Here is a 12,255-nt window from a genome sequence, read left to right on the forward strand (position 1 = left end):
CTTCCATTAATTATACAGAAAATGATAAAAGGTTTTCTTTTCATAACAACAATGGCCTTGTGTAAACAATCTGTCATTTAAATGGTTAAAATTATGAAATAATCACATTTCTGTATTTAAAATGAGAACTAAAGTAAAATATTAAAAATACTAATCTAACATTTTTTGATGCAGACATTTTTCTTCCTCTCGGGAAATCAGAATAACTTTTTTTTAAATGACACTTAAACCCTTCTGCAACATCCACAAAGAAAACAACAAATCTGGACACAACTGGACACCAAGATGGAAATAAAGCAAAGTCCTCTAATGTGCCTCTTTATTTAAAGAAAATAAAAATGTCATTTAATCATCCTCCCAGGCCAAACAAGGTTTTTGCACCTCCAGTCAGTTCACTCTCTTTTGGGGATAGACGTGTACTGTAGCAGAAGAAAAGGCTGATGCTGTTTGTACAAGGAGAAGAGCTTGTCTTGTTGGGTGCTGCTCACACATTCATAGTGCCTGTGCCATTGGGTATGGCTCCAAAGGACCAAAGAATTACTAATATTGCACGCTCTCATTTATTCATCTCCATTCTAAACATGCTTTCCTATGTGTGTATGTATACATATTTACCGTATACATACATAGGTATGTACACCTAGGCACACACATAATTAAACATGTATAATTGTACATATATATTTATATAGACCTATAAATTTACATGTACATACATTTATAAAATTTTACACACAACGCACACTCGCCCTCGCACGCTCACGCACACACACAATGCGTCTGTGAGTCTATGTTTGTTTTATGTACACATGCGCACAGGCACGCACATCAGTACAGATCTCAGACACACTTCATATCGAAAAAACGTTGGTTCCTATTAAAACAACACCAGGTTGCAATTTGGACACTTTCAATGGATTTCCAATGTTTGTTTAAAGCTGTGAAATTCAAAATAAAATTAAAATCAAAAAGGAGGAAAAATAAAACCAACAAAAGAACGAAAGAAAAAAAGGCATGGCGCTGCAACATCTGGTCTTCACTGCAGGTAAGTGGTTAATTTGCATAATGTATACAGGTTTTTAGGATTTTTTCCCTATTTTTTATTTTTTACTAAACAGCATTTCCTTTTTTTTTTATAAACCAGAAAAAACTAAACTCTACAGAGAAAGTCCCCTACCCGCAGTCTTCCGCTGCTGATAGAGATTGACATCAAGCTGTACAGCGCAGTCGAAAACATACTTACATCTGAGCTCATTTACAGGTACAGCCATAATCAAGGCACAAAGATCTACAAGTAGATTTGTTTTTCTTTCAATTAAGTTGTACAAAATAATATTACATTTTACAGTCTGTACAGGATAATTCAACCTTGCACAGTGTACAAGTTAACAAAAAAAAGAAAGAAAAAAAAAAAGAGAACAATACATTTTTCTCTCCCGTCCCTCCACCCCTCCCGCCCCCCCCCCCCCTCCCATCAGTATCTCTAAGCTAAAAGGGTGGTTTGTGTGGAAAAAGGAGGCAGGTCCGAGTCCGTGGAGGCAGCAGGGCTAAGGTGCAGAGAGCTCAGTCCCTTTTCCTTCATTTAAATCCTTCTTCTTCGTGTTTCCTGCCCCCCCCCCACCCCTCACACTCTCCGCTCCACTCGTCTCTCGGCCGCTCGGCAAGCTAACATCGTGACGGGGTAATAAATATTGTGATGCTACATTGTGTGTATGCTTCCTCTGGAGAAAAAACAACAACAACAACCAAAAAAAATAAAAATATTAAGGAACCTGATGCAAAGTGCATTTATCTCTTCATCCACTCGGTTCCCCTCCCCCATCTCTCTCTCCGGGGGGTGTCGTCCCGAGGAGAGGAGACGCAGGGCAGAGGGGGTGACGGGGCAAAACAAATAAAATAGAAGGGGTGGGGAAGGGGGGGGGGGGGGGGGGGCAAAGGTCATGGTGGTGATGCCAGCTTTACCCAGCAGGTGACACACAAACATAAACACATGCGCTCGCTCACATGGCATTCCTCCTTCACACACACTTGAACACACACACACTGCCTCTACACTGAGGTCCTGTAGGTGTGTTTTTATGTATCCACACCCACCAGTCCAGGTCCAATGACAAAGCCACAAAAAAAAAACAGGACACAAAGGGGCAAAAAAAAAAAAAAAAAAAAAAAATAGGAGGTAGCCCAAGGCTTAGTGGAATGACAAAAATCAAGGCATTCAAAAGGGATTAAAAGAAAAGGAAGGAAAGAAACGGCACGCAACAACTTTGTTCCCAAACCTTCCTTTCACATCGGTGAAAACGGGGAGGAATCGGTCTCAGAGAGAAAAAAAAAAAATTAACGTACAAAAAGCTAAGAAGTTAAGAAGAGGAAGAGGATTTGACACACTTCAGTAGTACTTCATAGTCCTCGACAGGAGGGGGTGGTCAGAGGGTTTCTTTCAGGGAGGAGGGGTGAGGAGTAAAGGAGGAGTAGAGGAGGAGGAGGAGGAGGAGGAGGAGGAAGGGTTCGTCAAGGATGCAGAATGGTGGAGAGAAACACAGAAGGCTGACGGAGGCGTCTCCCATCACAAGAGTTCGTACTGCCGCAGGTGCATTCTCTGGATGATGTCCCGGCAGTCGTTGAACACCCGCCGGATGTTCTCTGTGTCCACGGCGCAGGTGAAGTGGGGGTAGCAGTAATGTCGGCCGTCGCCACTCGCAGTGCTGATCCGCTGAGAGGAGAGAGAGGAAATATCATGTGATACTAGTTGAGCATAACATTTTGATATTTGTATGTGGGTTTTTTTTACCCTTAGATGCATAAGTGGGTATTTTTTGACCCGGTGAGGTGGTTTTCTTGAATATCTTTGTAATTACATTTTTTATCATTTCATTTTCCAGCTATTCCTCAAAAAACATGTTTTGGATATCATGCCATTCAAATTTTAAATTGATACATTTTAAGAAATTGTAGTTTTTGTATTTCTACCCCAAGCTTCCATAAGTGGGTCAAAAATGACCCGCATGGATTTCCTATGGCATCCTATAGGAACCTTTGATTCTCATCACCTGTTGCTGTCAGGAATACATTCACTGTAGAACACACAGACTACATCACAAGTGACATCTCTCAGGAAGATTATTGTACACAGCAAGATCTGATACCTGTCAGTATAATAATAATACATTATATTTTTATAGGGCTTTTCAAGGACTCAAATCGCTTTACAATATAAGGGAAGGTTAGGGTTAGGACTATCAAACTTGATCAACCGGCATGGATTGATGGGGGGTGGGCTATGATGAGTAGACAAGAGGAGAAGAGATGAGTTTTGAAAAAGGGACTGGAATACTGTGAGGGTCTCAGAATAGTGGAGATCGTTGCATCGATATGTTCAAAACGTTTTTTTTCAAAATGTAAAAAAAATGTCTAAAATTATAAATAGTGAAAAATTAAATACTAAATATTTCTAGTGTGAACCAAAATATAATACTAAATATTATACAAGTGATTTTTCTTAACCAAAATGACAAAAATGGCATAAAAACACATATTATTCTAATACGGGTCCTTTTTGACCCACTTATGGAAGAGTGTAGGGTCCAGGCACTCCAAGTGCATCGAAGGGTTAAAACGTTTTTATTAAGATTTCAAAACCTGAAAAATATACATTCTGTATGTGTTTTTATATGTTTTTATCTTGTTGTATTGTTTGACTCCTATTGTGTTGTTTTATATGTGTTCCCTGCACAGCACTTTGGTCAACTGAGATAGTTTTAAATGTGCTATATAAATAAATAAAGATTGAGATTGAGAGGTGAGGTCGTCTTTTGGACACTCTGAATTCCTTCCACCTTCCTGACCTTTGTCCTTAAGAAACTTCTGGAAAGTTCGCTTCCTTTCAAATATCACATTATTTCTATACTATAAGCTTTTTCCGCAGCCTCAGCACATACTGCAAGATCACTTCCTGTCCCTCTAACTTTGAGTGTGAGCCATCTGTCATTTACCGTCTGTGACACAAATCATCCGTCTGCTTTTCGAGTTTGATATCTGCTGTCTGTACGTTTTCCTGTGATTTTAAAAGTATTACTTCTTCGGAATATATACATTTATTTTCCATGGATTTAAAAAAGCCTTAAATGAAATTTGATTTAAAAAAAACAGAATGGCCATACAGAATCATTTCATCCACAGTCTGATTGGTCGTTTGGGAGCATCTTTAAAAGCTGACCTGATGCTAATCTGTTGCAACTATATAACAATTAACTAACTTAGGATAGGTGTGCCTTAGGATAGGTGTTTCTTTTAATACAAGTTGTATTAGGGTTAGAGCACATGTGTCAAACTCAAGGCCCGGGGGCCAAATCAGGCCCTTGGTGGATTTAATTTCGGCCCGCAGGATAATTTTTAATTACTATTAGATCTGGCCCGCCGGTATATTGCACGCACACCTTCACTCAACCCTGAGGACCGCCACCAGTCCAGGTCCAATGACAAAGCCATTGGGTTTTTATAGGCAATAAATTAAGCTTTGTTAGTTCCAGGTTTAATATGTGCAATAAGTTCATTTCAATAAGATTTGCAATAAACATTGAACCAGTCCGGCCCTCGACTAGTACCCATTTTTTTTTATTGTGGCCCACTGTGTGTTTGAGTTTGACACCCCTGGGTTAGGGTAAGTAATGCAATGCACAGACACACAAACACTTGATCTCACAGGTGTTTACCAGATTTAGAAAATTCCCTCTTTTCAACTCCTACTGTTCCTACTAATAAGTCACGTAACATACAATAACACTGACCAATGAATGAAAAGGAGGAAGTTATTCATGGCTGGACAGTCATCAACTTCAGCTCTCTACAAACAGAGAAATACTTACAAGAAACTCGTCTCGGATGAAGAACTTAGCTCTCGTCACTCTCGGGTCCTCACCAGGTTCAGGAGTTGCTAAAAGAAACACAGATTCTCATTCAAACACATACTGACGTAAAGAGGAACTGTAAAGTACTTGTTCATTTCAGCGGGGCACGAACCTTCATTTGGTATGGTGTAGCGAGCATATTCGGGGAAGTAGTCTTCAATTTTGGATTTTCCAGCTAATACTTTCTCAGCCAGCATGTCCTGCTTGTTCAGGAATAATATGACCGATATAGTGCGTAACCATCTGAAAAACAACGTCACAGAATGAGTATTTACACTGAATGAGAGTCAACATGGCTATCAAACCCCGTCAGTTCAAGTCAAAAGATGGAACGACTGGTCCTCTGAACATCTTGGTTTAGTTTTACGACATAAAAAGGTGTGATGATATTGAAACAAGTGTATTTTTTACTTTTAGGGGTGTTTTTTTATGCTTTCGTTAGCGACACACGACAGGATATTATAGGGGCAAAAGAGATGTGGACGTTGCATTAACCCCTAAACCCTTTAAATGTTTCAATGACCTTAAAGCAGCAGGTATTATAAGTCAAATTCTTGTTTTTAGACTAAATGTACTAACAGAACATGAAGGCTATGCATGTTTACAACTTCAAGTATATTCAGATGACTACTCCTAACTAGGGATGCTCCGATCGATATTCACTCTCGGCCGATCGATCGGTGCTCTCTATAAAGGCCGATCGGGAGAGCAGATCACATGACGTAAAATACATGACACTTTTCTCTGTGCGCGGCAAAACAAGCTCGCCAAAATGGCTTCACCGGTCTGGCAGTATTTTAAGGTGTCCGAAAATGACAGTAAAATAGCGGTATGCAACGTGTGTGAAGCAGAAATCCTGCAGCTCCGCCCGCTGTGACGGACCGGTGAGCGGAGCGAAACACACACTAAGAGTTAGACCTTACACACTTAGCTATTTTATCTACCTCTGGAACAAGCTAAACTAGTTATAAATATGTTTATTCTTCACTGTCGGGTCACTCATTACTGGATCAGTGAGCTGCAGGAGATAATGACAGGCTGTCAGGAGAGAGAGAGAGAGAGAGAGGGAGAGAGAGAGAGGGAAGGAGAGAGAGAGAGAGAGAGAGAGAGGGAGAGAGAGCGCTTCCGCTCATTTCTCCCGTGTTATTATCCAAATTAATGTAAACTTGAATAATGTACTTCATTTGAATGTAATAATTATGTTGGTTGTTGTTTGTGGAAGCTCCAGTGAATGAGCCCCATTAACTGAGTTTTAAACATCACTTTAAATGGAAGATCTCCATAGGCCCCGCCCACTCGAACGGATCGGTATCGGCCGATACTGATTCCGGCGATCGGCACCAAAATTGGCGATCGGAGCATCCCTACTCCTAACATCATTGAAGCCCCCTTAGATGCAAGTCTTTCCTGCCTCACCTGTTGTTCCAAATACTGCGGAAGAGGTCCAAGGCTTCCCGTAGCCTGTTGGTGTTATTGTCTTCCCTTATTACCATGTTGTAGCTGCTGCTGGCCACCACGAAGATGATAGCAGTGACGTCTGGAAGAAGAAGAAGTAGAAGAGAGGAACTACATGAGGACAGCTCTCGGACATCATGTGTGTAGAAACAACAACCCATAAGAGGTGGAGTGCTTAATGACAGATGAGATGTGATAGGAGGAGACTGTGTTGTAAGGTTCAAGATGAAGAAGGAAAAGTCTCACCGTTAAAGCACTGGATCCATTTTCTCCTTTCATCTCTCTGGCCTCCAACATCAAACATGCTAAGGAGGAGACAAAACACTGGGTTAGACTTAACAACACACATGTTGCTGCTCTGTATAATCAAAGAGTTCATGTCTGGACTTCAGGTTCATATTGTACTGTATTTTTAGCAAGCCTGAAAATCTTTTTTTGTCACATTATATTAAAAGTACAGTTTTTCAAATAATATATTTTTAGAGACCCTAAAATGACAAATGAAATAGCAAACAAAATTAGTCAAAATAAAATAAAAAGTACACAGGGGTTGTTTGAAATGGCAAATGTCTACACATGTACATATGCATACATATCAACATACATATATACATACAATACACACATACATGTGTCCATACATACACACCTATATATACATTCAATCGGTGTATAGAAACACAGTCAAACAAGGGATGGTCGTCTTTGGGATATGTAGATTCTCCATATTTCCTCGTGTTTTCCTGAAGCCTCATTGAGAAAGTGATTCTTTCCATGACATACATTTCATGGATTTTGTCGTACCAGTTGTCGAGGGAAGGGATGTCCGCTTTGAGACATTTTCTAGTTATTACTTTTTTTTGCTGCAACAGTAAGAATTCCAAATAATTGTTTTGTTTTGAGGTTTGTGGGGAATTGAATGTACGAGCCCAAACAGAAATTCGTCCCAGTTTAATGGAGGTTGTGTCCCTGAGCTTTTACATCAACCCTTCAGGATGATATCATTTGAAACAAAGGCTCGATTCAAATTGCAGAATAAGTCTGATGTGTCTACGGCGGCAGAAATGGGTCATCTCATCCGACATCATCAGAAACTGTTACAAAACATTGACTTTAACTTCTATTGGCTGCTTTTATAGCTGGGGAAATAACGTTCATCTTAGCCGTGAATAAAGGAACAAAAGTCACGCAAAAAGGAAGCAGATTTATGCTTTTGTAAAAAAATCGACGTGAAGTTTTGGTTGACCCCGTGTGTTTGTGGCATTTGAGTATTTTGGATTTCAAGATGGAAATAGTAAGTATGTTAAGATAAAAATTATGTTTTTCGGGCACATACTTGGTTACAAATGTATGTATTTTGTCAATTTAGTCTGCGTATATAATATATATTCCTAGTTGCTTGAATAAACCATTAATTAAAGAATAGACCAGGCGAAGAAAGCACCGTCTTTACCTTTACGTGTGTGTTATGTCTGAGTGAAAGCTGAGCAGCACTTACTGAAAGTTCACTTTGTCTACTTGGAACCTCGTCTCGAAAATCCCTGAAGTTAACACTCGGCAGCGTAGCAGGTCCTGGAAGAGAAGACGTATTGAGTTCAGTAACATTTCAGACAAGCTTTTGGAGGTTCCAAACTTTAGACTGTGCACAGTGATGGGACTGACCTGGTCCGTTGGTGTGTAGTCGTTCTGTCTTACAGAGTCAATTCTGTCCAGGAAACTGCAAAGAAACAAACAACACAGGCTTAATAAGTCTGCAGGAGTAAGATTTAAATAAATAAAACAATTCAAAGCAAACTAGTAAATGTATCAGATGAATCTCCATATTTACTGATTTCTACAGACAGAGATCCAGAGCTCATCTCACAGAGAAACCCCAGATATCTTTCACCACAATCGTGTCTCTTTACCAACAATCATCACTTCTGATCACACGTCACGACTTTCATATCATTCATGAAACCCGTTGTGCTGCGTCAGTTATTCATTCGCTCAAGTGAGATACACAGGAAGCTGCACAAGGCGGCCGCCATGTCTGCCTCCTCTGTCAGATACTCTCTGCAGGCCGGTGTTGAGGCGGCCGCTCGCCACAAGAGGGCAGGGCTGCTCAGTCTGGGCTATTTTGGTCTGTCTCTAGCCAGAGTGATTACATAAGGCGGTTATTGTGGAGGTTAGACAGCTTGCTTCACTACTGAGAGCATGTGCACAGCAGAGGCTCAGGACAGTGGGCCGGGGACACAGGGTCACTCAGCCCCTGGATCATCTGCATCACATCATCAAAAAGAACCATTTATTCACCTTATTCTTCACCTGAACTAGGGTGCTTCAACGTTGCCTTCTTTTCTGCTCCAACTTCCGTTTCAAGGCGGAAGTGCTATTAATATTGACTAAAAAAAGCTCCATTACTGCACTGCTGTGCAAAAAAGCACCAGACAGGATATATATTGCTTTTAGTTTCAAGCGACTGTACACCATTTCTTTTATGTATATAGTACACTATGTTTATATGTTTAGTAGATTGGTATATTAGATAGTATTCTAATTCATTCTCTATATTTTATAGTGTTTAGATACTACTCTAAATATATGCCCTTTTTTAATGAGAATAGGTATATTGTTTTTACATTTTTTATGTTTGTATTTTATTCTATTTTTAGTAAGGTTGTAATTTGTATAGATTGACAAAATGCTGCTGTGACAAAATAATTTCCCAACTTGGGATAAATAAAGTATCTCCCTACCTACCTACCTATCTATCTATCTATCTATCTATCTATCTACCTACCTACCTACCTACCTACCTACCTACCTACCTACCTACCGACCTACCTATCTATCTACCTACCTATCCATCTACCTACCTATCTACCTACCTACCTACCTACCTACCTACCTGTATCTGTATATGTATATTTTCCAAATCAGCCACCTTAAGGTTCAGCAGGTCTCCTCTTTAGGTATTCAATCTGTTTCCTGAAGTGTCTAACTACAGGAGCGGACCACACTCCAAATGATCTGAGGCCCAAAGCAAAATGCACTTGAAAATACTTTGGTATAAATATGTTTGTGAGCATGAAATGTAAAAGTGTTACTCCCCAAAAGGACCTTAAAAGTGAAGGAATAAACGTCTCTCTTGCTCTCTCTGTAGTTTATCAACTGAACTTCAAACATGTGCTGATAAATTGATTACTAGTCCAAAATAAATCGACAACCACTTAATACAAATATCTTTTGAGAATTAGCTGAATCTGTAAGTCTTAAATTATAGAAAATGTGTTATTTTGAATAAACCAAACACTGAATTGATCAGAAAATAAAATAAGCAAAAACCTGACAACTAATTACCCTGAACCCTTCATCACTAATCAGTAGTCCAGGCCACAGCCATCATTATGACAGTAATACTATTTAATATCAATAAACGATGGAGAGAATGATACAAATACTTCATCTGTAGCTTCAGGATGTCATAAGACACGGCTACAAGCAATCAGCGTTAGATCCATTAACAAAATCTATGACTACATACGCTCGTCAACAACCTTTTTTCATGACTAAGACAAGACGACTACGAGGCAGCGCAGACGTCTTTAAACACCGACGGTGACGATATCACTGGTAATATAAAAAAGACCACATTTCCACTTTTCATGGACTTTTCATTGAGAATAGTTAGAATTCTCTTTGACTAGGATAATATTAAATGCCCAGACTTTAAATCAACAAAATCTTGACTTAAAACAAAGAATTGAGTAAATATATCTAATTTAAAAAAGGGCATTTAAGTAAAACTGAAGACTTCCACTTAATCAAAACAAAAGAGCAGATACAATTAACACTTGATGCACATGTATGGTTGTCAGTTCATTTTTAATTCACCCCTAAAAGAAGCACATTTAATAGACTCATGTAGAATTAAATAAGCCGGGAATGAATGCTCCATTATGAAGCATTAGATAACAGAGACAGCGCTCATGTGCTCTGACAACAATGTTTTCATCACAGCGACTTCATTTCTGCCTCACAGTCTGCTAAAAAAGCAGAAGTGAGGCTATTTCTGAAGGAGAACTAGTCTGTCTTACACAAATAAGCTGTATCTGTATCAGCACACCTTTCAAATACATTTCCATAATGCACTATGACTCTTTTTATTGGCTTCTTAAATTAGCTTTTACAATGTCGCCAAAATGACAAATGCATGCCACATGTTACCACAGACTAAAGTGCTTATTTATTATTTTAGTGCACACTACAGTTTGTACTTATTAACCAGACGAGGTATGCCGAGTCATCTCTCCAGGCTGAACAGAGGTCTTATCGTATGAAAAAACTCCCACAATCCTCCACACCTCGTCTTAAACTAATTGACCTTCGGACAGTTGTTCTAAATAAGTTCAATTATGTAGCTTAAAATAACTTCATGACTGTAGGACAATGGACATCATGTGAATCATCACCTGAAGAGGTTAAGATTATGACTTTATCAGCTAGATTACCCGAGAAACTTCTTCTGGGCTTCCCCACACCTACAGGTTAGCGTGGTTTCCTACTCACTATAAAAGGGAACAGCAGTAATAGCTCATTCAAAGTTGTATAAGGTTCAAAATGCATGTTAGACCTTACTGAATTCTGGCATTAATCTGCTAAATATGAACATTTTAGATCGATGAAATATTTTAAACTATAACACAAATGTCCACGCAATTTGCTAATATCCAAGACATTGCTCTTATGCTTTCTTTTGTGTCCTTTATATAAGTCTCGGGTTCTTGACCTCTGTTGACACTATGTCGAATTTCTTCTTTATTCTCATCATTTAAAAGAAAACAAAGAAAACAATACCATGAAACACAGATAAGAACACAAATCTGTAGCCATGATCAGAACCAACGTTAGCATCATGCCGGGTTGAGATCAACATTTAACAAGTTACACAATAATCTATTTTTCAATCAGTGCTTCCCTGGAACCAAGGCGAACCAAACCAGCCAACCCATTGAACTGCACAAGACACACACATCTAAAAATACACACACACACACACACACACACACACACAAACACTCGTCTCCCCTGAGCAGACACTGTTTCACACACACAAAAACAAATGCAAAAACCTCAAGAAATCCAGCTTTTTACCCCATCACTGCAACAATGTGGGAGTATTTTTAGTCAGTCATCATGCAGAAACCTAGCAAGGTTATAATTACAGAGCGCTTTGTGACTGCCATGTGACAGAAGTACTATTGGCAGAGCGCTGGAGAGCCAAATATAGAGCTTCTACACAGTAAGGGAAAAATAAAACAAGGATCGAGGGGGGGGGAAAAAACAGAAAAAGATAACATCGATTACCAAGCAGACGTCCAGATAACGCTGTATCAAAAAGGTTTGGTGCAGTTTTTGGAGGCTGTTCTGGTCCAGCGCTACAAATAGACGAGCTGGATCTCATGTCCGGGGAAATCTGCGGCTTGTGTCGGTTTCTTCTATTTCCTCCCAGAACTATTCTCTGCTGGGATCGTTATGTGATGTGGTCGCTTTGTGTGTGGATTCAAGGGGACAACAGGCCACCAGTTGTTTTCCACTTTGTTCCTAGTATGCGTACAATACATGTATTATGGTTTATTTTTTGTTATGAATTTGTTGCTCTGCTTTTTCCACTTAAATCTAAACCATCAAACCACATTAATCCGGCACATCCAGTCTGTGACAGTTTGTTCTTAATAGGCATGTTGAATAAAATAAGGAACTTTACCACTATCTTGTCTATAACTGAGCCTCTCGTTCTGTCTGCGGGGCTGGGCTGTCTCTGTATTTAACCAAAACACACTGTACTCGTCCTGCGGGCCAGTCTGTGTTGCTATGTATAGTCTTTGTTGTGGACAATATCACTTGACTTGGC

The 12,255-nt window shown here is 39.5% G+C and overlaps 1 protein-coding gene across 2 annotated transcripts in view; it reads right to left on the minus strand.

Moving 5' to 3' along the window:
• Positions 1 to 262: 262 nt before the first annotated feature.
• Positions 263 to 12,255, minus strand: part of gnal (guanine nucleotide binding protein (G protein), alpha activating activity polypeptide, olfactory type) — a 48,054-nt gene continuing 36,061 nt past the window's right edge. For both annotated transcript variants that reach the window (XM_034153078.1, XM_034153079.1), the window contains exons 6-12: positions 8,022 to 8,076; positions 7,858 to 7,931; positions 6,606 to 6,664; positions 6,321 to 6,441; positions 5,017 to 5,147; positions 4,863 to 4,930; positions 263 to 2,710 (exon numbers count right to left, since the gene is read on the minus strand). In XM_034153078.1, coding sequence (XP_034008969.1) covers positions 2,564 to 2,710; positions 4,863 to 4,930; positions 5,017 to 5,147; positions 6,321 to 6,441; positions 6,606 to 6,664; positions 7,858 to 7,931; positions 8,022 to 8,076 — 655 coding nt within the window. In that variant the 3' untranslated portion in view covers positions 263 to 2,563. The remainder of the gene's footprint in view (positions 2,711 to 4,862; positions 4,931 to 5,016; positions 5,148 to 6,320; positions 6,442 to 6,605; positions 6,665 to 7,857; positions 7,932 to 8,021; positions 8,077 to 12,255) is intronic.

This window comes from Trematomus bernacchii, unplaced genomic scaffold (assembly GCF_902827165.1).
Source record: "Trematomus bernacchii unplaced genomic scaffold, fTreBer1.1, whole genome shotgun sequence".
Lineage (NCBI taxonomy): Eukaryota > Metazoa > Chordata > Actinopteri > Perciformes > Nototheniidae > Trematomus > Trematomus bernacchii.